At 39.7% G+C, this 26,380-nt stretch overlaps 4 protein-coding genes across 7 annotated transcripts in view; 1 reads left to right on the top strand and 3 right to left on the bottom strand.

Moving 5' to 3' along the window:
• Positions 1-2,692: 2,692 nt before the first annotated feature.
• gpr176 (G protein-coupled receptor 176) lies at positions 2,693-8,947 on the bottom strand. The gene is made up of 3 exons (XM_077552732.1): positions 8,400-8,947; positions 5,411-5,663; positions 2,693-5,311 (listed from the first exon to the last, which is right to left on the bottom strand). Exons 1-3 carry the CDS (start codon positions 8,809-8,811, stop codon positions 4,111-4,113), a joined length of 1,866 nt encoding a protein of 621 aa, XP_077408858.1. The 5' UTR covers positions 8,812-8,947; the 3' UTR covers positions 2,693-4,110.
• A 1,601-nt stretch (positions 8,948-10,548) lies between these two features.
• LOC144039244 (acyl-coenzyme A thioesterase 1-like) lies at positions 10,549-14,885 on the bottom strand. Its single transcript, XM_077552382.1, has 3 exons — positions 12,620-14,885; positions 12,343-12,545; positions 10,549-11,761 (listed from the first exon to the last, which is right to left on the bottom strand). The coding sequence occupies exons 1-3, from the start codon at positions 13,074-13,076 to the stop codon at positions 11,174-11,176; spliced, it is 1,248 nt and encodes a 415-aa protein (XP_077408508.1). The 5' UTR covers positions 13,077-14,885; the 3' UTR covers positions 10,549-11,173.
• A 205-nt stretch (positions 14,886-15,090) lies between these two features.
• Positions 15,091-18,643, bottom strand: acot20 (acyl-CoA thioesterase 20). 4 transcript variants are annotated; one of them, XM_077552384.1, is made up of 4 exons: positions 18,553-18,643; positions 16,613-17,082; positions 16,239-16,441; positions 15,091-15,942 (listed from the first exon to the last, which is right to left on the bottom strand). In XM_077552384.1, the coding sequence occupies exons 2-4, from the start codon at positions 17,061-17,063 to the stop codon at positions 15,355-15,357; spliced, it is 1,242 nt and encodes a 413-aa protein (XP_077408510.1). In that variant the 5' UTR covers positions 17,064-17,082; positions 18,553-18,643; the 3' UTR covers positions 15,091-15,354. The 4 variants fall into 4 exon arrangements, with proteins under 4 accessions (XP_077408510.1, XP_077408509.1, XP_077408511.1 ...); XM_077552383.1 differs by lacking the exon at positions 18,553-18,643 and adding an exon at positions 17,794-17,877; XM_077552385.1 differs by lacking the exon at positions 18,553-18,643 and adding an exon at positions 17,726-17,749.
• Positions 18,644-18,749: 106 nt separating this feature from the next.
• Positions 18,750-26,380, top strand: part of susd6 (sushi domain containing 6) — a 34,208-nt gene continuing 26,577 nt past the window's right edge. The window contains exon 1 of the mRNA XM_077552387.1: positions 18,750-19,025. The gene's annotated coding sequence lies outside the window, so the exon portion shown is untranslated. The remainder of the gene's footprint in view (positions 19,026-26,380) is intronic.

Here is a 26,380-nt window from a genome sequence, read left to right as displayed (position 1 = left end):
ATAAGGTAGAAACAAACTTTTTCTTCTGATGAAAGATGAGAGTTCAATCTTGCATTTGGTATGTGTGGTATGTGCGTTTCCATAGTCCAAACACATAATTTTCTGTGGACCTTGAAAGATCAGTCAAAAATGCTTAAATCGGCTGGCACCCATGGCATCCCTTTTCTGAAAACGTCTGGCAGTCAAAGAGTTAAAAAAAGAAAAGATTATTAAAAAAATATTACATTTTTTAATTGTAATTAATCGCATGACTTCAATAGTTAACTCACGATTAATCACAGATTTTATAATCTGTTCTAAATGTACAATAAAATAATATATAGGTTTTCATACTCTTGTCAACAAAAGTGGGGAAAATGTGAAACTAATAGAAATAGAGCAAATTAATTTTTGACATCTATAGCCAATAATGGCAGTGAATGAGTTAATTATTAAATTAAACGTTAAATTGTGTGAGTACTGTAAGTAATGTGAAATCAGACAACGTATACCTATATACCTAAAAGGCGTACATTTTTGAAGCAAGTTGAAATTTGAATGGTGTAAATGGGAAGATATTATGTGGGAGTTGTTTCTATTGAAACTTTTACCTTTAAACTGCTTACTCTGTGGATTATTCACAACAATGGCCACATGGCGCTGTCAACTAAACAACAGCCTCCATTTCATTTTGGGGCTCGCTCAATAATGGCTTTGTTATGTGACAAGCCACCGAACAATGTGACAGTATTGTTGCTTTTTTTTTTTTTTATAACTCAAAACTAGGTCACCAAAAAAAAAAAAAAAACCTTTAATCAAGTTGTTATTCAACGCTTTTGACCCATTTTCATTTCCAAAGCGACAAACACATAACAAAGGGTCAACCATTGATTATTTTAGTCGATGATGTGTTTGCACAATACATTCAAACAGCTCCAGTGCGCATTTTCACGGTATTTATCTCAGCTTGATGTCCTCTGTGGAAGACCCGGAAAACAGGTGGGAGCCAGTGATAGATAGCAAGTGGCAGTACAGGACAAAATGGCCGCCACCTGAGATGAATAAAAACAGGAGGATTTTTTTTCTGCTTGATTCATATTCCTCAATCAGATTACCAAGATGAATCAATTATTTACAGTACTTCTCTAAGCCTAGCTTTAAAGTCTTGGTTGGTGAAACATACCAGTAAAATTCAACACAGTTTGCTTACAGGCACATTTTTGTTTTTTTTGTTTTTTAAATTGGCAGATTTAAATGAAAAAATAAATAAAATAAAATAAAATTAAAAACAAATACAAAATTTAATTAAAAACAAATACAAAATTAAATTAAAATAAATAAATAAATGAATAAAATAAATAAATAAAAATTAAAAATACCAAAATAATTAAATAAAAAATAAACATTTAAACATTAAAAATATATATATTTAATTTAAACATTAAAATAATAATAATAATTAATTTAAATTAAATAAATGCATAAATAGGTTGATTGTGCAATTTCACGCTTAATGCTTGAGCAGGCACCCCAGAGACACAAGCACTTAAAAAATTGATTTCCCATAATATCTCTCCTTTAAGAGGAGAGAGGAAGAATTGGATTTGTAAAACTGATGTTTATAGGTCAGTGCTGCTTCTCACTTAAGGGATTAGTTTTAAACTATTTATTGGGTACTCAATAGTTTATGGCAGCAAATTAGGCTATATTAATTTAATTAAATATTTTTTGTGGCAATTGTCTTTTACAGGTAAACTGGGACAAATAAAACAACTCCATGGCCTCATCGTGAAAGTCGTCAAATTATATGACCGATAACATAATACCACTTTGTGCCAATTCTTGCTTGGATTACATAAAACTAAGGCTGATCACATAAATGGAGACGTTGTCCTGCTGCAGTCATACCTCAGCCATTCATCATGTGCTTGGTCTTACTTCGTAAAGAAGATTATGTAAAACTAAGAGCTTCTAACAAAAGTTAGCTAGCTAATTTGCATAAATCACGGTGACTAGAATTCCTTTGGCGCTCTCTCTCTCTCTCAATGCTGAGAAACCACTGGAGGTGGACAAAAGGATGCATTTGAATAAATGTCTACCTTTTTTTTCTGCTACTGCGGTTCAAGGATTCTAAACGAATAATCATATCATAATAATAATGGCACCAACATTGTATGTTATTGTAAAACAGGTTATAGGTCACACTGACATCCGAAAAAAGGTCCTATTTTAGCATTTAGTCCAGCCCCCAACCTAGCACAACACAATAAATCTATTCCCAATCTCCTTCTTTTGCTTTTAAATGGCAGCAATGGCTATTGTTCAATCAGGCGTGTGTGAATTGCACAGTGCGATATGATAACAGCACAGGGCAGGAGCGGGATGTGATGCAGACTCACAGGTTCTTTGTAGACATAGCAAAGGGATTGTGGTCAATCCTGACTTGCTTACAGCTTGATAAATATTTGCTGGTTAGGTCTGTGCAGATCCTCCAATAGGGTTCGGGTTAAGGCGTGCGCTTTATATGCTTCACCAAGGAGACACGGGGCGATGTAACAATAACAGATTGAAAAGCAGATGTGGTTTGCGCAATAGATTTGTGGTTACGTGGGTTTACATTGATTTTTATTATTTTTTTTTTTTTGTGGACGAGAATCAATAACGTCAATTTACTCAATTTACAGATGACTTGCAGTAACAACCTCGCCGCTTTGCCTCGTATTGTTCTGAGTTCACCCACTCGACAAATGATAAAATATAAAATATAACATCTGAAAATGTCATATTTTTTAATCTGCATTTGTATAATGTACATCAGCATTCTTTTAAACCCACAGACATTTTAAGTACAAACGATGACAACATATACTACATAAGAAGAAGTATCAAACAACGATATTAAACACGGGGTCACAATAACACATTTTAGAAAATGTTTCATTATTTTACTATCAAAATATATTTTCAAGCAACCGCGCCTCTATCACAGTGACGGAATTTCTACACTTGTTTGATTGTACTGATTGGTTGAGCAAACTTATTATTCACAGCAAAATGAAATATATAAACTAATTTCATATTAAGGTCATTTGAGCAGTGCCATTTTCAATATATGTAAACAAATTTATGTGTTTGCCCAAAGAAAGCAGGCATTCTTCATAGATCCAGTGTGGAAAATTACAGTCTACCATATTAAAGAGGTGGGCATTTTACAAAAGTTTGCCGGTCCGTCTTTCGTCAGCTCTATTGGAATCTTTCCGTCATTTTTTTCTAAACGAACCAAACTGTCGGTCCGCCGTTTTATTTTAACGACGCATCGGGTACTTGAATGACGAACAGATAAAAACCCGCTCCCGTCAGTGCTTGGTCTGTCATTTTTTTTTTAAGGTTCTCGTCATTCGTCAGCAAAATGAACGTTCGTCAGCGATGGACTGATGGAATGCCCACCTCTGACATATACCGTATTTACCAGACTCCCAAAAAGTTTAGGTGAAAAATCAGGATGAACCTAACGGGCAGCATAAACTTTACAGGTGAAATTAGCGTACCCTTCGACGAATGCATTTCTAAGAACGTCTACTTCTACGCCTGTCTTGGACTTTCCTTATCTTTCTGTATTTCCGTCGCAACCTGCTGATGACATTTGGAAATACTCTCAGCTCAATGGCCACTTCAATCTGAGCACATCCTGTTTAAAGCCGTCTTGGTCTCATGATGTCAAAATGTGACCAGCATGACGAAGACGACTGATGAAATACCAACTCTAAATAAACCAGGATATTAGTCAATACATGCTGTTTAGCTCCAAGTTTGGAAAAGGTCAAATTAAGTTTATCTGTAAAGGTTAAAGTGCATCTTTGGTTCATCCTGAAACTTTACCCAAAAACTCGATATCCCCAACTTTTTGCGAGTCGTGTAGTTCAGTGGTCCTCAACCCTGATCCTCAGGGACCGGTATCCAGCCTTGTTTTCCGTGTCTCCCACAGCCAACACAGGTGGAGATCGTTATCAGCCTTCTCCAGAGATGGCTGATTAGCTGATGATATGAATCACCTGTGTTGGCTGTGGGTGGCATGGAAAACAGGCTGGATACCGGTCCCTGAGGACCAGGGTTGGGGACCTCTGGTGTAGTTCATGGGTCCACAGCAGAGATGATGCAGACCTTGTTGTTCCTGCTTATTCGCCTTTCCGGTCGTGGCTTGGGCAGTTTGGTCTGGATGAGCTCCTCAGGCGTGTTACCCAATGGCGGAAGTAGCCTCTTCTTACTGTTCCTCGTCTCAGGTAACCACTGAGGAGGCAGCTCAAAGGGTCCGAACCCAAACTGGGTGGGGTCTTCTGTTTCCGGAAGCGTAGCCGGCGCCACCTGTGACGATGAGGTATAAGTACACGTGTGGACTGGAGATGAACGCGGTTTTGGCATCGTGGTCGTGCCTTCTTTTGTCAGCCCGCCTCCGTGTCTCTGCAGCAGGTCGTTTTTGGTAATAACGTGTGCCCGGAGGCCTCTTAGTCGTGACTCGTTCTTGTGGTCCTCTTTTGGGCCCTCTAATCCATTTGCTACGTTGTCCTCTTCTTCCTCAGAGGGACGGAAAATATGCTGTTGGCCGATGTTGAACATCTCCAGAAGCTGGCTTCCAGAGCGACCCGCGGTCTCCAGTCCCACTGGTTCTCCTACCACAACCTCCCCGCCCAGAGATGCCATCGCCCCCGTGCTGACCAGGTTCCGTCGGCTGTAGCGTCTTTGGATCCTGGAAAGCAGTTCCAGGCAACTGTGGCGTGCCGAGCGGTTCACAGTTAGGAACAAAAGCGGGTTGGTGAGCAGGGACATCTTAGGCAGCCATAAAGCCGTGAGGTACAGTGATGCAGGCAGCTCTTTGGGGTCTACCAAAAGGGTTCGATAGACAACCAAAGCGCCATAGGGGGCGCTGCAGACGGAGAACGCCAGCACGACTGCCAGGAGACTGGCGTGCAGCTCGGCCTCTCGTCGAGACACGTACGGGATGGAGATACTGTTCTGCGGCGTCCGCAAGGCCGCGATGATCACCTTCTTCTTCTGGCTGGCGCTGAGCGCTCTGCGGATGAGCAGCATGAAGAAGAAGACCAACGCCAGAGGGAGGATGATGGTGGTGATGTTGTAGATCGACACGTACAGCGTGTGCCCCAGGGAGCGAGCGTGGTCTTTTGAGCAGGACGATGTCACGTACACGTCGGTGACGTTGGTAACGGCAAACACAGGAAGACTCACCACCACCGAGTGGACCCAAATGTAGATGACCAGATCCCTGGATCTTGCATCGGAGATCTTCCTCTCAAGCGGGTATAGTACTGAATAGTATCTGGAGACACAATGGACGATGACCTTCAGCACAAATACTACAGCCAACCATTTACACTTTTATCTGGATTAAGTTTCCTCAATTGTATTGTGAACCGACCTGTCCAGCGCAATGGCGCTGAAATTGAGCACGGTGACCGAGCAGAAGAGTTTGTGGAGGAACTTGATGGTCTTGCAGAGCAACAGCGTGTGAAGCCACCAGCAGCAATGAGGGCTGGAGCCCAGCGCCACGTCGAAGGGAACGCACGCCAGTCCGGCGCAGATACCCGTGCAGGCCAGGTTCTTGATGAAGCGATTGGTCACCGATTTGAAGACGTTTGTGGAGCAGGTGCACCACAATACGGTGGCATTCCCTGGGGGGACAGAATGAAGAGCTTTGAAGTCTCATCATAACATTCCGAGTGTCCAAAAATGCCAAAAATAATGTCTCATCATTCGTTTTAAGATTATTTTTAGGACATCCATGTGGGAAATTACATTTATTTACATCCATCCATCCATCTTCTATCTAGCTATCTATTAGCTTGCTAAATAGCTACAGTATGTCCCTAACTGCCTAGCTAGCTAGCTAGATGATAGCTATCTAACTATCTATTTAGCTAGATAGATAGATACTATGATGATAGCTAGCTAGCTCACTATAATGTGAACACTTTTGAGACTCCTCTCCAATTGAGATATGCTAATTGTCAGTTACATCCATCCATCCATCTTCTATCTATCTATCTATCTATCCATCTATCTATCTATCTATCTATCTATTAGCTTGCTAAATAGCTATGTCCCTAGCTGCCTAGCTAGCTAGCTAGATGATAGCTATCTAACTATCTCTTTAGCTAGATAGATAGATACTATGATGATAGCTAGCTAGCTCATTATAATGTGAACACTTTTGAGACTCCTCTCCAATTGACATATGCTAATTGTCAGTATCATCAGCTGAACAAGCCCCGCATTACATTGCACCCGCTTATCATGTTCACTCATTTAGATTAGCACTGACCTTTTCTAATGAACGCTGCTCAGTTTGATTACGGGTATTCAATGTCTATGTTAGTAAGATCAACACGACGCGGTCTACAACAGTGAATCCAGATTTCGTTAACATTTGCATCCCTAAGTCATGATGCAAAGAGGGTTGTTAGTACCAAATTAGCGTGAGGCCCGGATTTAAATTGGGGGTTAATGATTGTTGTCAATGTATGGGCCTCTGTTTGATTACATACAGACGCATGGTCTAAATATAATTATTCGAACATTGTCAACGGTATCGAGCAGGATTATATCACAGATGTTACGTGTTGACACGAACTGTTGGAAAACAGGTCACTGCCGCCGATTGGGAAAATAACTGAAATGTCCTGGATGAAAAACTGTTATTAACCTGTTTTATTAAGAACGTTTCTCTGTCACAGTGCAGGTCTTTCTAAACACGCTGGGTTAGCCAGTAGCATATTGCCAGGAAAGCAGATAAATGATGACGAAGCAAATGTAAATGACATAAAATTATGGCTAGCGAAAGCGCATTAGCCAACACCTTTTACCATTTTAATTCTCAAACAGTTATGGTACTACATAACTTTTTGATGTAACGTAACCTTTTTAGGGCATCTTTCTCGGCTTTAGTCTGCTGTGCATTTCTATCCTAAAATAGATAGCAAATGTATACTAATTACCCCAAAAATATTTTTTACAGAGGGTTTTGTTAATAAGGTGTTGTTAGCGTGAAGGCTCAGCGACAAATATTGTGTCTACACATAACAGCCCGAGTCAACACTATCAAAACTGTGAAACATCATTAAGCTTCACACATTTTTTTTAATTGGATTCCTATGAAATAGACTTTTTTTTGTTATGTATGTAAACAAATAACACCTTAAACAAATTTGAAGCTTATTCTAGTTCCCTAGATATATTTTTTTAGCTGTTGACGAGCACTTCTGTAAGCATACTTACAAGTCCCCGAGCGACTTCATAGCTCGGCATTGATTTTGACTTGGAAAAACAATACATTTTACGGTCAATAAAAGTTAATACGAGACATAAATAATTATCCATCCATCTGTTGCTCTAGCGCTTGTCATCATTAAGGTCGCGGGTGAGTTAGAGCCTGTTCAAGCTGACAGCCTTGAGTGGTTGCCAATCAATGGCAGGGCATATACAATACAATATAGACAAACAATCATTCACGCTGGCGTCAACACCTAACCTGCATGCTTTTGAAACCCGAGTAGCCTGATAAAACCCCAAACAAGAACACAGAGAACATGCTAATTTCATAGCGGAGGGCCTGAGCCAGGTGACCTTTGAACCCGGAACCACAAAACTGTGAGACGCACGCGTTAACCGCTATCGCACTGCCACTGCGCTGACATGCAGTTATATTAGGTCTTCTTAATTGTTCCTACTAATTACTAAGAAACATAAATTGAAGCTTTCTCGAAGGACCACCTGATTGGACTATTTTAACCGTGGAGAACCCAAGAACCCTTTTCTTCTTTGGAAAATTATGAATTCTACATTAAATGACTGCTATAAGCTCACTGAACACCAAAATATGTTTTTTTCAATTTTAACCCTTGTTTTTTGAACTAGCTCAGAGTTGCTAATTTATCAAAAAAATATATATATATAAAACATACTCCTAGGCATTCTGCAACATGATATGAAATAGATTAACAAAAAAAAAAACACAATTTTACCATCTGATGGTTTGCTGAGAAGATGGTTTTGTTTGGATTGATTTCCAGCTCAACAAAACAGCATGTTGGCAGCCATCTTGTCACTCTGGCTTGTGTAAGTGTAATATTCATCCACTAGATGGCCCCATGCAGGGGTCAGAAGTGGCACTCTGGACTTTTGAAGTTAAATTTGTAAAAAAAAAAAAAAGGTCTTTGTTATTTGAGTAGCAGAATTTATAGGGGCCAAATTTGACCCCGTGGGTTCTCCAGGGTTAAATAAAACACCAACAGTTTATCAGTATGAATCCAAATCATGACACCCATTTTAAAACATTGGACGTTATGTCCATGGCTTGCCATGTTAACATCATTTCTTAATCTGAGCAATTCAAATGCATCCAGACTTACCGAGCAGCGAACCAATGAGGATGAGAACCTGGACGGCGGTGGTGAAGTCACGGTAAGCTTGCTCCCAGATCAGCCGGTTCCGGTCGTCCAGCGCGGTCCCCTCGGCTGGCAGACGGCTGCCCCAGGGGGTCGGCGGGCTGGAGGAGTTGAGGACACTCAGCCAGATATGAGAAGCTGTCATGTTGGATGCGCCGTCCCCGACCATTGCAGCCCAACTCCCACTATCCATATCGTATTGTGTTTTTGGGGCTTTTATGAACGCTGGCGGCACTTGATATGAAACATTTGAGGTCGCGGCGATTGGAGACGATGGCCAAGCACGCACCGAATCGAAAGCACGTATCCGAACGCGTGCATCATTGAATTGGAAACGGACAACGACATCGCAGTGCATAGGACAAAAAACAGTCATGCACGGCTGCTGGTTCCGATGCGTCCATTTGGTGGATGCGGCTTGCCTCCTCTCTCCCTTTCTTTCGGTTCGTGGTTGTCAGACTCCTGCTGCACCGTGCGAGGTCGCCCATTGGTCGACTGGCTGGTGTGGAGCTCCCAAGAAGAATGAATATTTCACAACATGACACGCGCGACTTCGAGAGTAGCAAGAAGGGTGGGGGTCTTGGGGGGGGGGCGGTGTGGGGGGGGGGGGGGCTCCTCCTTTTATGGCACCTCCGAGCTCCTTATGAATGATAAGCAGCCACATTGCTCACTTGGTGAATTGATGTCTGTTAAATCTCCCTCAAAACAGCATGCGTTTTTTTTTTTTGTAATTGCACTGCCACATTCAAAGCAGGACGTCTAAACAAACATAATTGCAGAGCGTTTTTATTTATTATTTAATTATATTAATTTTTGTATTTATTTCCACATTTATTTTTATATTTATATTTTTAATCTTGTTTTTATTTTTGTATTCATTTTTGTTTTTATTTCAATTTATATTATTTCTTTATTTAATTTTTTAATAATATGTTGTATATATATTTTTTATTTTATACTTTTATCTATTTATTATTTTTGGTCCTCACATGGCTGGGAAGTCACTGTTTATCATACCAGCCACAGTAGTTATTAATTTTTACTTTTAATTATTTTTATTTATTTTTTTTAAATCTCAATTCATATTATTTTTTTGTTCCATTTTTAAATGATATTTTAAATATCCATTTTTATTTTCACTTTTATTTATTTATTATTTTGGTTCTCCATAAAACAACATGGCTGGGAAGGAAGTCAATGTTTATCCTACCATCCGCAGTCATAACGTCATGAAACAAAAAGCTCACATATCCAGAACTTTGTTCAACACATCCATAAACAAGCAGGAACAAACCTAAATAAAATAAAACATTTAAAAAAGGGTTTTGAGATTTTTGTGCCATTGTGTATTTTACGTTTTGATTTGAATTAATTGACCATTAATCACAGTGCACAAAATTCACTTATAAATGTACTTACTGAGTTGAAAATCAGGGAGTGTTTCATTAAACACAAAGCTATTATTCCGTTGAATGACAAGTACAGTACACAGGTTTACTGCACCTTTGCCATAAAATTGTTTTGCCTGTCATTATATGATAGATGACCAACCATCCATAAAATTTTTTATAGCGCTTGTATGACATCTGTTGAGAACTCCAGTGTTGTTTATGGTTGGTTAAGGTTTAGCTTGACATGTTGACTACGCAAAGAAATACTGTTACCTTGTTCTGTTTGTCCTCTCACAGCACCTTGTGACATTCCTCTTTGGTTTGTGCAAATGGCCAAAATAGCGCACACACACACACACACACACTCAGGAACAGTTCACATGATAAATATCATTTCTAGTCAGATGTCATTAAACAGCCTGGAGCCGCCTAGATCATTATTATTCAATAAAACTGTTTATTTTAAAGGTGGTAGTTGGTATAAGGTCAATTCTAATCTTACCACCAGTAACACTGTGAGTGCTTTAAAAAAAAAAAAAAAAAAGTACTTGGTACCCTAACACTCCAAAGTTATAAAAATGAAAAATGCATTGCAATGCATTTACTTGACAGCTTAATGCGCTAATATGAAATTCAATATACAGTACATTAAGTGAACCCAAATGTGCATGTATAGCAACTTTGAAAGATAAAATCCAGAAAAAAAAACAGCATCAAAACAGTCCAGTTGCAATCAATTTTATTGCCGTAACACACTCTAAAACCAGTCAAAAGTAACCCAATTATGGATCAAAAAATGGACCGATCCACTTTATGGGTCAATTTGACCCAACTTTCTCGGTTGTTTTACACAAGATGACCCCATTTTTTGACCCAAGTAAATGATCTGACCAATATTTATAAGTTGTTTTACACTAAAAGACCCATTTCTTGACTCAAAGTAGAGGATCGGTCCATTTTTGACCCATAGTTGGGTTATTTTTGACCCAACTGTTTTTAGAGTGTACATTTTTTTACTTCTGTTAAATTTTTAGAAAAGTTAAAAAAACTGAATATTGGTGTCTAATGATCCGTCTATCACTCTGTCAATCAGTTGTAGCCATCACCAACTAAATTATCAATCCATTTTCTACACCGTTTTTTTTTTTTTTTTTTTTAGGTTCACAAGGACTTGGAAGCGATCCAAGTTCATTTCAGCAAAGAAGGCATTTATAACCTGATGGCTAACCACACCAATTTACCAACTGGCACAAAACAACACTTGAGGGCTGTCCAAAGTTATGAGATATGATAAATAAGGTTGACTTTGACTGCCAATAATCCCAGCTTGTAATGCCTACAAACTTTCTAAGTGCTCTTGTCGTTCAAGTGTCTCTTGAAAAACTCTTGGACCCGCTCCCACAGGTCCAGCTGAGCCCCCGAGTGGGCCTTTGGCTGCCCACCAAACACCACAGCCCTTCCCAATGCAGCGTGGAAAGAAGACGGACAAAATGGCATGTGAGGAACTTCCAACAGGTGACCCGCTTCGGGATACGAAACCACCTGAAAGGATTCCCTGCCGTGACTTTTCAACATTTCCGCGGCTTGCTTGGCAAAAAGCGCACTGCTCCAGTTGCGGTCGTCTTCTGAAACTGCGAACAGGAAGTTGCAGTCGGCGCGCTCGATTGGAATTAAAGACGCTCGATTTTTCCCCACTGTTGGGTCCGGCGTGACATCAGTTATATCGATAACACCGGATTGTGTCATTTGAATATTCTCCATCAATAATGGAAGTGGTGGTATGACAATGTCTTTGTAGTGTAACGGAAACACGGTATTTGCATTGCAGCCGTTGATGCACACGGTTGCTTTGATGCATGTAAGAAAAGATGACATCGACAAGGCTAAAGCGCCACTATGAGATATGGATATAATGCCGACCTCTGGACCTCCGACCTGTAAAGAACACATACAGTAACATCTATTTTCACAATTTGTATAACATCTTCAATAAACCATATTTTAGCTCATAAATTATTTTTAACTCATTCAAACCCCCAAAAACGTCTAAATACGTTTTTAATACTTTGTCCTTCATTCCCAAAAACGTATTTATATGTTTTTGTTTTGTTTTTATGCAAGAGCAGAAGCAGAAGGCTTCGATGCAGCTTCTAACATGAAGAGGTGGCTTAAAGCAAGGGTAGCTATTACAAAAAACGGCCAGCAGGTGGCAGCAGAGTATAAGAGATCAGTTTTTTGGGCCACTGTATTCTAATGCTAATTTCTGCAAAACCGAAACAGATATATACTTTTTTTTTCCCCTGAGACTCTAATCTTTCTTTTGGTGGGTTCCATGTTTTTATAGCAATAGAACTAAATATTCTGTGGAATTTACAATATCAGTCAAAATCTAGTAAAAAGAGCCCGAGGGCGAAGGAGCTTACTTCAGTGAAAATGGCTGGGAGTAAAACAACACTTTTTTTTTAGAATTATTCATCAGGTCTACATTCTACTTGTATTAATAAGAATTTCCAAACCTTGGGATGATGCTGCAGATAGTTCACAGCCTCTTCAAAATATTCCAAATCCAAGCGTTTAGGATTTTTGGGTAAATCTTGGTAGCCATAATAAGCTAATGCCAGCACAACAAAACCTTTGTTGGCCAACAGGCTTGCTCGCTGCTCACTGAGTCCTCCACCAAAAGTGTATAAATCAACAATTCCGGGGAATGGACCCTCTCCTGCAAAAAAAAAAAAAAAAAAAGGACATAAAATCATTTGTATGGAATTATTGTCACAAAATGAGCAAACGAACCTGGTGGTATGAAGAGGACTCCTCGCACGCGTCCCTCTCGCACGGGAATTCTCCTCATGCCCTCCATCATGTATTCCCGCTGGTTGGTTTCAGAGGCTATCATCTCTCCAGTGACTACATTGTGGGCGGCTATTTCCACTACAGTCGGAGTCACAACGTTCTTCTTCACAAGTTTTCTGTGCGGGGTCTCTGGCGCCATGGACCACCATAAACCCATGGGCTCCACTCCGGTGTAACTTCCCCCCAGAGAGGGGGCGCTACTCACATCTACCAGGCCTTTTTTATCAGCTTGGTAGAGGGCAGAAGCTTTAAAAATCACTTCTTTGTCGTCAACTAGCCTGGATCTTAATTCCACCAGTTTGTGCGGAGCGAGACCCTCGACTTTGACTTGAACCAGTTTGTCAAAAAGACAGCGGACGCCGGGGAAGATTTTTAAGCGGATCTGAGAGGACGCCATTCCAGTTCTTGGGAGTCGCACAAATGGCCTGAACGTTACTTTTTATTGGAGTTGCCACAGCGTCAAATCCGAAAACAAATCCTAATCTAAGGCAGGACTCCCAAATCACAGACACCGACAAATGAAAGTGTAAGATTTGCTTAAAACTCAATCTTCATTAGTTTGCATTAAAATCCTACCTGGATCCTGGAAAAATCCGCAGCATTGATACTTTAGCTGTACTGGTTGGGCGAATAATGTGGAAACAGTATTTAAATGGAAGCTGCTGTTGCCTGAGGGCGGCTTCTGTAATCTTTCTGTAACCAAAATGGACCGGCTGTTCAGGTTCTCATAAAATACCCAATGGCAAGTTAACACCATGTTAATTTTGATTAAAGGGACAGTGAGTGATCCCTAGCGCCATCTAGTGGTGAACTCAACAGTATGCAAAATTTCTCACCAAGAGCTGTCATGTTTCACTGCCATCTTCCTACTACGCATGCCCAAAGGACAACTTTGCGAATGTAGTTAGCCCGGGTGGTACTGCATCGAGTGTCGGACCCAATGAGTCGACAATAGCTTACGGTACCTTCCACAGCTGTGTCAGTCGTCACTAACTAACCAACTCCCGTGATTCGGGCCCGTCACTTGTCACTTTCTGCTTTGCTCTCGCAAGCTTTTAGTAACTTTTTTTTTTTTTACTAGCTTCTCCCGCTAGCAGGCTCGTTAGCCACTGTGGCTCCGACTAATCCCTGCTAGCCACTCGTTAGCTGCTCCGGCTAATTCCGGCTCGATCGGGCTTTTGGCTCAACGCAAAATAAGAATTAGTGGTAGGCTTGTGAAATGTGGTCTCTCTGAGCCACCGTAGTGCGTGCTTCTAATGCTATTCTTTGACTGCTAGATAACTGAATGTCCCTTTAAAGAAAAAAAAACACACACAATTATTACACTTTTGTCAACACCTCTAGTATTTATTTTTAATTAATCAAGTACCAGGACAAATTTATATTATTGTCGACAGCAAAACATGCTTTTGAATTATCACGGCAAGTGACATCTATTTATGATTTATCTATGTTACAAGTACAAATAACATAATAATTGATATTGAATTGAATAATAAGTGCTCTCCAAAATGAAAAATGGGTTTCTTACTGTTTTACACTTTATGTTGTTAGGAGTTTACATAGGGGTGGAGTTTTGCTTTATAAATCTAAATGATCTTATTCCAGCTACAAATTGCTGCAACTACTGCTATTAATGTTGGACAATGGCAAAAAAAACACTAACTAATATTTAACTCATTCACTGCCATTGACGGCTACAGACGTCAAAAATTCATTTGAACTATTCATATTAGTTTAACATTTTTTCCCCCACTTTTGTTAACAAGATCATTAAAACCTAGAATTTTTTTTATTGTACATTTAGAACACATATAAAATTTGTGATTAATTGTGAGCTAACTATTGAAGTCATGTGATTATTATTTTATTTTTTTAAATGATCGCCTGACGCCCCTAATTTTTTATAATCTTTTCTAAAAAATAAAAAAAAAGATTATTTAAAAAAAATGTCTAGGCTTTCATACTTTTGATATCAAAAGTGGAAAAAAAAATCTTAAACTAATAGAAATAGTTCAAATGAATTTTTGACGTTTATAGGCGTCAATGGCAGTGAATGAGTTAAAGGGGAAGTCAACCCCAAACTTTTTTTTTGACAATAATATATTTTATGCAGCCCCACTGGTCTAAATATGGTATTCTGTTTAATATTGCATTAGTGGAATATGAGTTAAGCAGCAAAATCCAGCCCTTTTGATCCATCTCAGGAGGCGGCCATTTTGACACTTACTGTCCACTGAAGATGACATCACAGTTGCTCAGGTCTCAGGTAAAAACTAATCACAGCTCAGGTTTAGAAAACAGGTCACTGTGATTGGTTGTTGCCTGAGCCCTGAGCAACATTGATGTCATCTTCAATCGACAACAAGTGGCAAAATGGCCGCCCCATGAGATGGATAAATATGGCTGGATTTTGCTCCATAACTCTTATTCCACAAACATATTAAACAGAATGTCATGTTTGGACTAGTGAGGTCACATATAACATATTATTGTCAAAAAAATGTTTACGGTTGACTTCCACTTTAAATATTGGCTATATAATGAAAGGAAATATCATTTTGGAGACAATTTGTGGTATTGAGCGTTAGCCATTTAGATCATTATAACAAAGAGTTTAAAAATCATTGTTGTGTTAACCTAAATTTGTGAGTCTTGGATGCCTGGCACACTTGCTAATAAGTGCTGGCGTTGTTCAAGTGTCTCTTAAAGAACTCTTGGATTCGCTCCCACAGGTCCAGCTGAGCCGCCGAGTGGGCTTTTGGCTCGCCACCAAACACCACAGCTCTTCCCACTGCAGCATGGAAGGAAGACGGACAGAACGGCATGTGCGGAACTTCCAAAAAGTGTCCAGCTTTTGGGTAAGAAACCACCTGAAAGGATTCCTTGCCATGACTTTTCAAAATGTCAGCGGCTTGCTCGGCAAAAAAAGGGCTGTTCCAGTTGCGGTCGTCTTCCGAAACGGCAAACAGGAAGTGGCAGTTGGCGCGCTGGATCGGAATCAAGGACGCTTGATTTTTTTTCAGGCTCGGATCTGGCGTCACGTCGCGGATATCGATCAGCCAATTCCGAAGTTTTGTTTTCCATATGACGGGGCGGAGTGGCGGCATAACGATGTCTTTGTAGTGTAACGGAATCACAGTGTTTCCACTGCAGCCATTAATGCAGACAGTTGCTGTGATTCCTGAGAAAAAAGATGCCATTGACAATGCCAAAGCACCACTATGGGACATTGATATAATGCCTATCCCAGGCCCTCGAACCTGCAATACAATGGGCACAGTATACTGTACTGTACTTCATACTACATTTCCTTTAGATGGAAAAATTGAACACACACATTTATCAGCCCTCAAGGGGAGTGCATTAGCATAATGCACACCACATATCGAAATAGGTTGGGATGGTGGGGGCGGAGCTTTTTAATGGACACCTGACAATAGGAAGCAGACTAGCATCTCTCCAATAGCCAGTTTTTCTATTGAATCGTGGCCCTCACATTTCAAAGCCCAAGTCTTAACACATTTTCAGAATTCTTTATAAAAATAAAATGACCAACCTCTGGATGTTTCTGTAGAAAGTCTGCAGCCTCTTCAAAGTATTCCAGATCCAAGTTCTTAGGATTTTTGGGTAAATCTTGGTAGCCGTAATAGGCCAGCGCTAGCACAACAAAACCTTTGTTTGCCAAGAGGCTGGCTCGCTGCTCGTTGAGGCCTCCGCCTAAAGTATATAAATCTAGAATTCCAGGGAATGGACCCTTCCCTGGAAAAAAAAAGAAAGGACATAAAATAAGTCAGGTTTGGAAGTAGTTTTGTTTCATTCACTGCCATTGACGAGTAATGACGTCAAAAAACATTAGGCGGCAGTTTAGTTCCACACTCAGTTGTAATTTGTGCTTTTGTTTTCCTGATCAAATACAGTAAACACACAAACCTGGTGGTACGAAGAGGACTCCTCGCACGCGTCCCTCTCGCACGGGAATTCTCCTCATGCCCTCAATCATGTATTCTCTCTCGTTGGTTTCACTGGCTAACATCTCCCCAGTGCCTCCAATGTGGACCGCTATCTCCACACGAGTTGGGCTCAGCACGTTTTTCTTCACAAACTTTTTGTGGGGGGTCTCCGGCCCCATGGACCACCATAAGCCCATGGGCTCCACTCCGGTGTAACTTCCTCCCAGAGAGGGGGCGCTACTCACATCTACCAGGCCTTTTTCATCTGCTTGGTAGAGGGCAGAAGCTTTGAAAATCACTCCTTTGTCGTCAACCAGGCTCGATCGCAATTCCACCCGTTTGTGGGGAGTGAGACCCTCGACTGTGACTTGAACCAGTTTGTCAAAGAGACAGCGGACATTGGGGAGGATTTTTAGGCGGATCGGAGACATTTCGGTCTTAAGACGGCGTCTGTCAAAACAATACACATGACTTTTATGAATAATAATGAAGAAAAGTCAAATTCATCATCATTTTAAGCTTTTCCATCACTTACAGCTATAGCAAATTATGCGACAAGTAAACAATGCTGAAGAAGCTTTGTAGGTTGAAATGGAAACTGATACTGAACCTAATTAGTTTTGATCCAGAGAATAAAAGTAAGGCAATGTGTGTAATTAGCAGAAGTCGTTTTAACACATGCCAGGCATCTGGGATTCTCAAGTGGATGGTATGTGACATCATTATAATAGTGAGAAGCCTGCATCTTCTTGTAGAAATGAATCACATCAAAGGTGATACAATTGTTATGGCAACTGGCAAGGTTGTCACATTTATTTCCAAGTCGGATTACATTTATAGCTAATAGATATCACTGACGATCGGTGACATGGTGTGCATTTTTAAGCTGTCTTTAGTGAAGGTCAACTTTTACACAATTAAGTTCAAATTTTAAATTAAAAAGTAATCTGTAAACCGTTTCATACAAATGTAGTTTCTAGTGTGTATTGTATTTATTTAATATGCTAAATGTCTGTGTGCAAGTTAAACTTTGATTATCGTTGTTTTTCTACGTTCGAGAGAAAACGGCTTGAAGATTTAAATAGGGACGCACAAAGAAACCAATGCAAACACTTCCCTTGTCCCCAATCCCAGCAAAATGATTTAAAAATAAAAACAAACCTGCAAAAATAGAAATAAATGGGTAAATAAAGTGAAAGCACTGCGTCGGTGCACCGGAAGCTACCGGAAGGAACCACTTCACTAAAAAAAGATGGGGGTGGTTTACAAAACGCTCTTTTTACTTTTTAGTTTGAGATGTTGAAAGGGTTATTTACGCTTCAAAATCGTCCTCAAAATCTTTTTTTAACACGATTGGAAGAAACGTCTGATTTTGGAACTATAGTATGTTTGAATTTAAAGGGTGAAAAAACAAACACTTTGTGGTGTTTTGTCAAGGTGGCAGTGGTACGCGCCCGGAAGTATGAAGCAGTCTCCTTGTATACTTTTAAGAAATGTTAACATTTTGGACACTTAACTTATGTTTGTCTCAACATAAAATGACTAAAATGTCTTTTTGTTGTTGTTCTTTCGAAAACTGGTCAAAAATTGGACATTGATTTTATTTTATGAACATTTATTCTTAGTGGCCACTAGAGAGCAGCATTACACGCAATTTCTTCTGTCTCTCCCATTTATATAGTGTAAAAATACAAATATAATATTTAAAACATTAAATAAATAAATACGTTAATTAATTAAAAGATGAAAATAGACATATACAAATATGATGTATATAATATACTATATATTTGTGGCTGTATGAATTATGTACGTGTTGTACTCATTCTTTCAAAAAACATTTAACTGACTAAAAAGTACTTTATCACGTGCAGTGATGTACTTTAATGTTAGGATCTATAAAGTACAGCTGTACAATACCTGTGCCTGTGCCAATATCATGCCAATATCATGCAATAGCACATTGGCATAATGTAAAATACGCCTGCCCCTTTGTGTGTGTTTCATTTTTCTTTGTCTCTCCCCCTAATAGTACACTCTTACTTTGAAGGAGCTCGCTTTAACTTTGAAGGGGATCCTGATCCTGAGGATGACTTGACAGATTAGGACCCGCCCTTTTCACGGAGTAGCCATGGAAACCGCGCGAGAGCGAGGCAGCTGGTCGAGTTCTCACACAGCGAGTGTTTCCGCTCACCTAAAATAAAGAACTGTGGCGAGCCAGCGGAGCCGAGGACAAGGAAACAACAGAGCCTCGCTGGGGAAATACGACGACATCGTTTGTTCATTTTTTTTTGTCGACACTTACCGCGTCGTGTGTCTACGTTTACGTCGTGCTTCAATGCGTCGAATGTGAATAAGGGAGGAGGGCTCGCCGCTGGTATAACCTTTTGTCGGTAAGTCGCTTTTTATTTGGCAAGCTAAGCGAGGAGAGGCCACTAAGAAAGCCCCGTTTGGTACATACGATGTTGTTGTTTTCGCTTGGTCACAAACGGACAGAATATTACGTATTTCAAATGGAACTATAAGGAATAATCATGCTATTAATTGTAGGGTAAGTTTCCTTATAATAAACTTGATGCTGTTAATTAAGCTAGACCAGAACAGCAAGCAGTGTTTCACAACATTGAGGTTCTTCGCTGTCATTAATTTACTTTTTTTTTTTTTATCATATATTCTTACTTGGGATAAGGAAATATTCCTATAAAAAAAAAAAACAAGTCTCAAGAATGTCTGCTTGTGTATTGTTCCGATTTGGTCACGTGAACAATGTCCCTAATTAGCTATCTGCTAAATAAATACAAGCTTTTGTTTATCTCTTCTCCATCGAGTGAATGTTCATGTTTAGAATAGATATGTGTATATGCGTGTGTTGTCAGCAACCGGTCACGTTCTTTGTTTAAATATCTCGCAGTACATTTGCACGTGTTGGAGCGTGTGACTGGTCGCGCTGCGAAGGCGGCTGGAAGTTCCCCAGAAAACTAGAAGTCTGGACCTGATGTGTTCTGGTGTTGACTTTAATGGGGTTTGCTCAGAAATCAACCCCCTCCACCCCCACCACCACTGTCTGATACCACCCTCGCTTTTGTTCCAATAATACACGGAGTCGTTTCCTGTTTGCTGGATAGAGCAGAAACGTCACACACTTACGGTACTCAAGGATGGAAGTGATTAACTGCCTGTCTGGGTATAATGTCATTATGACAAACCTCAGCAAAAAAAAAAAAAAGACGGGGAAAGAAAGAGACTTAAGGCAACATATGTTATGACGAAATGTTTAAAAAGTCAGGGTTGTTCTGGTTTTGTTATTGTACTGTTTAGTTTGGGTTATTTTCTGGCACAGTGGGACCTCAGGTCTGGACACTGCCCTGTTGGCCTGCAGTATGTTTGGTTTTTGAATCATGGTCTTGGTCATCGATGAGCCAACTGTTGAGGAAAGGTACGGGCACAAAAATAATTAACGAAAAAGGCAAACCAGATACTTGAGTAATCTGGAAAAAAAACACACACACAAACTAAACAAGGTCCAAAAAAAAAACAAGATTCAAAGCAACCAACAAATACTCCAGACAGCAACACGGCGCGATGCGGACTATGAACCGACGAGCACTGAATGAAAGCAAGGAACTAAATACAAACAAACTGATGAGTCAATAAGAGACATTTGGACAAGGCACGTTGGCCGAGGGAGCTGATTGGATGACACGATAGACCGGGATGACGAGAACAAGTAAACACAACCTAACGAGAAAGACGTGGAAGAAAGAGACACGAGGGAAACATGACAGTTGAAATCCAATCAAAACCAACAAACACTGATCATGACTGTATGGTGTAAAGTTAAGTATCAATGGTAAAACAATAAACCACTACAGGGGGTCTTTTGTTTACAATGCTACCGACATTTTGAGGTTGCAAATGGTGCGTGGTGTAAGAATACGTCATCAAGCAGTTAAAAGAAGTTACGCTCAATTACCGATGTACTTAACGTTTTGTATTTATGGCCTAGCAGTGTTATTCATTCCAATTTTTTACAAAAAATGCAACGTGTAGCATAACAGCTAAAAGCAGCTTCCTCATAGGAATCCACCAATTGACCCAAGTCTTGAGATATCAGAGCCCCACTGGGTTTTCTTTTCAATTTAGCTTTTTCTTCCTGTTTTTAGGTTCCAAACCATTCGATAATTTATAGACCAGTAGCCTTAGACACCTCTCAACAATATTGTCATATTTCTTTCTCCCTCCATGAAATGTTATTATCTTTATGTTTCATCCAAATAAGTCATTTGCAATTATCAGCTTTTACTTAGGCAAAAATGTTGGCCATTGATTTTCTATTTTCTGACATTACAGACCAAACCAATAACGCAATCATAATTTGTTTGTGTATTTATAGATGAAAATTTCAAATCGATATGTATTTTTTATCAGATTCATTGATTAATAGGTGGGAAAATGCAAATTGGTTGATTACAGCTGTTAAATAAATTGACAAATTTACAGCTAAAAATGTGATCGGTATCAGCAGATACAGACCAACCCCATAACTGAATCATAATTTGTTTGTGAATTTATAGATGACAATTTCAAATCGATGTGTGTTTTTTTTTACAGCTGTTAAATAAATTGACACATTTACAGCTAAAAATGTGATCAGTATCAGCAGATCCAGACCAAATGAATAACTGAATCATAATTTGTTTGTGCATTTATAGATGACAATTTCAAATCGATATGTATTTTTTTTTTTATCTGATTCATTGATTAACAGGCGGGAAAATGCAAATTGGTTGTTTACAGCTGTCAAATAAATTGACACATTTACAGCTAAAAATGTGATCAGTATCAGCAGATCCAGACCAAATGAATAACTGAATCATAATTTGTTTGTGCATTTATAGATGACAATTTCAAATCGATATGTATATTTTTTTTTATCTGATTCATTAACAGGCGGGAAAATGCAAATTGGTTGTTTACAGCTGTCAAATAAATTGACAAATTTACAGCTAAAAATGTGATCGCTATCAGCAGATCTCACTCACGGGTGATAAGTATTAGCAATATTAAATCCCGATGGGCACACCCTTGGTAAATTCTGCTGTACTCTTCTTCTAACCGGCCTTGTTGTGACATGAAAAGTAAAGCCTGAACTGCTTGTTGAGCCATGCCGCCGTCTCACGTGACTGAGGTCATTTGAGGTATGCGTCATGCATGACATGCATTTGACGTTGTTTACAAATTGTATAAATGTGACTCCTGTGATTCGCAGGACTATTTTATTTGGTTGCCAAACCAATCATGAGAGTGACGAAAAGGTTCTTCATGATGGTTTTTAACGCTAAGCCGTCGTGTCACCGTCTGAATCCTTGTCAACTTTGGATTGGATAGTGAGCCTCTAATATCTCATTTTCTTTGTCCGTCACGTTTCTTGGAGGGGCCTTAATACTATTTCATACCTATCCCAAAGAGTGACTTGTGTTTGGCATGCAGAGCTTCGTCATTCGGCTCCTCCCACAAGCCCCGGTGCCTCGACCAGCTGCGGTAGCATTGGGGCCTATCGGGTGGAAATATCCTCTCGGCTGTTCCTTTGGCACAATGAGTGCTTTCTGTCCATGGACACATGCCGGTGCTGCTGCTTTCCTTGGACCGCTTGCATTCATGGAGCTGTGGGCAGCTGAAAAAGCTGCAGTATAGCAGCCTGCTGGATGGATGCTTGTCAGACTGGTGTCTGGAGTGGACAGTTGGGGCATAACGTCTTATACCGGACCATTATTTGCTTGTCTATTTGTGACTATTGATTGGAGTCTATTCCGTCATAAGAGCAGTAGTGGAAAAAGTTCAAATGTGGCTCAAACACGTGCCGTCACGTCAGGCGTCAACATAGCGTGTAAGAGACACCGGCAATATCCTGCAACACTTGAGCAAATCTTGTGAGACCCCCAACATATGTCACCAGAATTTAGTCCAGCCAGTATCAAAGGATTACCTGCATATGAGCTTAGCATTATTTTTTTTTTTTTGTGAACCCACAGGAGCAGTTGGCATGAGGGAGAATAGTGAAGATTGTGAGGCGGAAGTGACTGCTAAGTGCTAATATAAGCTACTAGCCTCTGATTGGCTAACATAAGCTACTAGCCTCTGATTGGCTGGCCGCTGTGTGTTAGCATCTGTTACGAAGAGCGGTGTTACATTACGGTCTAAATGCACAAATGCTAATGTGTGAAGTATCTGTATTGGTTTGGTTCTTGTTTTTTGAGTGGTACACAGTTTGACCTCTACGACTTGCATCTGTACTAAATGGTTGACAAATAGAGGTTTTAAACTTAAACAATTTTTTTCGAATTGTAATTTTCGGGAATGGCGTATTTCTGAAAGTAGTTGTTGTCCGCTGTAGCTGGCTTCTTCTTGTGATGCCGCTTGTGGCGCAACAACTTTACCGATAGCGTCGGCAGCTAACAGGATGAAAATAAGGTGTTATTGATATGGTTCCACCATGTTTGATAATCATTACGGGGACGTAACTGCACGTGGCAGATTCGACTGTTGACTTAGCATGTTTGCGGTTAGCATCTTCCAACATAGCCTACTCAATATTTGCTGCCTTTGTTGTGTGGTAACAGCCACACGTATTTCTTACCACCGCACAAATGCGGGTAATGTGGTTGAGTCATATTTTTAAAGTGAACTTTGCTATTTGCAACCTTGGAATTTTTTTACTGTGAACACAAACTAAATAAACCAGGAGAGACGATACTTTTCGTTCTATATTCATATTTTCATGCAATGGGATGAGCTTATGGGCATTTCTCAGGTCCTACGTTGGAGGATATTATAATGCAGCTCAAGCACTTTAATCAAATGCTGAAATCCTGCATCCTAAACGACATGGGCTTGCATATTTCTCTCTGCAATGCTTTAGTTATGGATGCCATCCTTTGTGAATCTGCATGAAAACACAATTTAAATGAAGTGGCAAGTGGGAGTCTGTTTTTTTCCCACACAGACTCATTTCTTCATGTACTGACAACAGATGTATTTTGGGTTCAAACTATCGCGCCTTACATTTAAAAAAATATATATATTCTAGAAGACTTTTCATCCATATGGTTCCATTAAAATTGACTAACAGTGCTGGTCGGTTCCAACCACCATTTTGCACTTGTTAGCTACATGTAAAAACAAGCCTGGTATGAATCATCCTTCCAGTAGAGTTGTCGTTCTCCACTTTTGGATTTTGATATCTCATTGTGTCATTTATGACTTTCACATTGTTCTAAAGCACAATTAACGTGATTTGTGCTTAACTTTTCACTTTGCAAACATACCCAGCCGCTCAATGTTCTGACCTCCCCCAAGGGCTCAACCTTTAGTTAGAAATGCCATCCCAGCAGAATCTTTCAAGCGTAACATCTTTTAGTTTTTTGTTCTCCATATGACTTTAGATTGTCCTTCGTATTGCAAAGACTTCGCCACAGTCTATCCGTAACCCCCGGATTTTAAATCTCCCTAACGTAGAAAAAAAAAAGTACAACACCTTTTGTTTCAAAGGTTGGTATGGGCCTTTTTGCATTTTTTTTCCCCCCGTTCCCTTTGGCTCTGACTGTCTTGTCAAATCTGGTTTGCGTCATTCTCTCCCACTGACCTGCACCGCGCGCAGGTATCCGTTGCCATCAAACCCTCGGGAACATAAGGAAGATTGTGGGCGGTCGCGTGGCGAAACCTGCTGTTTGTGTATTGGAAATTCCTCACTCCTTTTTCGAATTCCCTTCAGCTTCAATCATGTGAAACAGAATTCTATCGAAGCACGGTGCAGCCTGATCAGATATGCTGGGATTGATGTATTCGAGCTCTCCGTGAAATATGCCAGCATTTTTATACACTCAGTATGTTAAACATCCGCCTGACGTGGAAAACTGCCTAGCTGAGCATTCTGTGAAAGTGATGTTTCTACAGAAGCAAAAAAAGTCAAACGCCAGCTTCTAATCTAAAACATTTACTGTTATCCGGAGCCTGATGTCTTCCCAACAACGTAGACTTGCACATGCAACCCAGTCATTTCAAGTCACGTGTTTACAGTATCCGCATCAAAGCGGCTCTGGGTCATCTGTCAGTGGCCGTGCAGCAGATCTGCAATCATATCCGCTGCCCTCTAATTGTAACCTTGCCATTACAGTTGCCATTAGCTCAGCAGTCACGTCCATCTCTACAACTCAACTCTCTGTCCCTCACTGTCGAGACTACGCCGTCTGCAAGTTCCCCATAGATAACAAATACTGCCCCCTCTTCACAATCTCTCAGTAGCAACATGGGCAAGATTTACAGTGAAATGCAATAAAGACTAGTTAGAACCTCAGGTTGGGGAAGTTCCTCACGATTCGATTTGATTACAATTCAGAGGGCTGCGATTTGATTCAATAGCTGATTGCCGATGCGTCTGGAATCGATGCACATGCATTTTGATGACAACCTGCTACTTCTAAAATCTTATTTGTAATGACTTGTATTAATTCCCACGGTTAAAATAAAGTATTGCAACATTTACTGCTGTTTTGTTTTGTTTTATTGAAGCAAAATTGAAAAGAGGTATGCGTTAGGACTAAACTGGCCGAGCGGCTAATTATTAAAGATCGAAGTATTACTTTTTATTTTATTTTATTTTATTATATTATTATTATTATTATTTATTTATTATTATTATTATTATTATTATTATTATTATTATTATTATTATTATTATTATTATTATTATTATTATTATTAATTTTTCTGGAGAGCTCAGTATTGTTCATTCGGTAATTTTACCGATTTGACATGTCATCATCATTGCTCTCTCTTTTATTTTGATTTTATTTAAAAACATTTTTTTTATTTTATTTTGTATGTGTGTGTGTATTCATTAATTCACCTAAAACCTATTAAAAAATCCCATACCGTTCACCTAAACCAAACACTTCCAGCCAGAGTCGCGAGGCCGTCAGGAGACCCGAGGAAGGACCAAAGAAAAGATCGAAGTATTGCTAAGCTCCACCCTTAACGGTTCCATTCACGGTCTGGAGAAATGATTCAAATTTATTTCGGTTATTTAAACGTCTGTGTGAGGCTGTGAGCCAATGGCGATATGATTCATAGTAATTATATAAAAACATTCATCGTGCCACTGCCACATAACGCTTATGTTTATAATGTTGTTTTTACGTGCGCGGTGCATTGGGTTAGCTCTGTTGCTACACTAGCTTTAGCATCCAAGAATAGGAACTCAGCTCAGCTCAACACACTCTTCAGACATTACTAATCAATTTACATTCAGTCCAATAGTTACACTAATGGAAACGTTTGGTTGTTCGTGGTTTGATTGGTCATGCCTGGAAAGGGACGTTTACTCTACACCATTTTTTTTTTTTTTTGCGCTAAGTAATTGTTTTATGTTCGAAACATCATCAAATGGCATTTACCAACAATATAATTTCAGGGTTGTTTATGCCAGGAGCATGTTGTCATTGCTGTCAATGTAGTCAAATATAAATATAATATATACTTTATTCTCTAATAGCAGATTTAGTTTTGGATAACCTCAGTATCCAATGGACCAAAACCTAAAGTGTTGTTAATAAAGACGGCACACCCATCACGTCATGTTGCATTTCTCAATGTCACTTTACACAATGCGGTGTTACTGTCACATGCTGCACCGCCCTCGTCAATAAGTAGATGCTTCATCCCCAAAAAAGCATGCTGGCGTCAATTAAAT

The sequence above is a fragment of the Vanacampus margaritifer genome, chromosome 19 (assembly GCF_051991255.1).
Source record: "Vanacampus margaritifer isolate UIUO_Vmar chromosome 19, RoL_Vmar_1.0, whole genome shotgun sequence".
NCBI classification, from domain to species: Eukaryota; Metazoa; Chordata; class Actinopteri; order Syngnathiformes; family Syngnathidae; genus Vanacampus; species Vanacampus margaritifer.
The sequence above is the reverse complement of the archived record's forward strand: the minus strand, read 5'-3'. Positions and strand labels throughout refer to the sequence as shown.

Excerpts from the sequence above, each read along its gene's own strand:
- gpr176 (XM_077552732.1), bottom strand. The coding sequence starts at position 8,811 with ATGACTGTTTTTTGTCCTATGCACTGCGATGTCGTTGTCCGTTTCCAA. Across the intron at positions 5,664-8,399 it reads CCTCATTGGTTCGCTGCTCG|GGAATGCCACCGTATTGTGG; the intron begins GTAAGTCTGGAT and ends CTGTCCCCCCAG. Across the intron at positions 5,312-5,410 it reads AGCGCCATTGCGCTGGACAG|ATACTATTCAGTACTATACC; the intron begins GTCGGTTCACAA and ends TTGTGTCTCCAG.
- LOC144039244 (XM_077552382.1), bottom strand. The coding sequence starts at position 13,076 with ATGGCGTCCTCTCAGATCCGCTTAAAAATCTTCCCCGGCGTCCGCTGT. Across the intron at positions 12,546-12,619 it reads AGTCCTCTTCATACCACCAG|GAGAGGGTCCATTCCCCGGA; the intron begins GTTCGTTTGCTC and ends TTTTTTTTGCAG. Across the intron at positions 11,762-12,342 it reads ATCTGCAGCATCATCCCAAG|GTCGGAGGTCCAGAGGTCGG; the intron begins GTTTGGAAATTC and ends TGTTCTTTACAG.
- acot20 (XM_077552384.1), bottom strand. The coding sequence starts at position 17,063 with ATGTCTCCGATCCGCCTAAAAATCCTCCCCAATGTCCGCTGTCTCTTT. Across the intron at positions 16,442-16,612 it reads AGTCCTCTTCGTACCACCAG|GGAAGGGTCCATTCCCTGGA; the intron begins GTTTGTGTGTTT and ends TTTTTTTTCCAG. Across the intron at positions 15,943-16,238 it reads TTCTACAGAAACATCCAGAG|GTTCGAGGGCCTGGGATAGG; the intron begins GTTGGTCATTTT and ends ATTGTATTGCAG.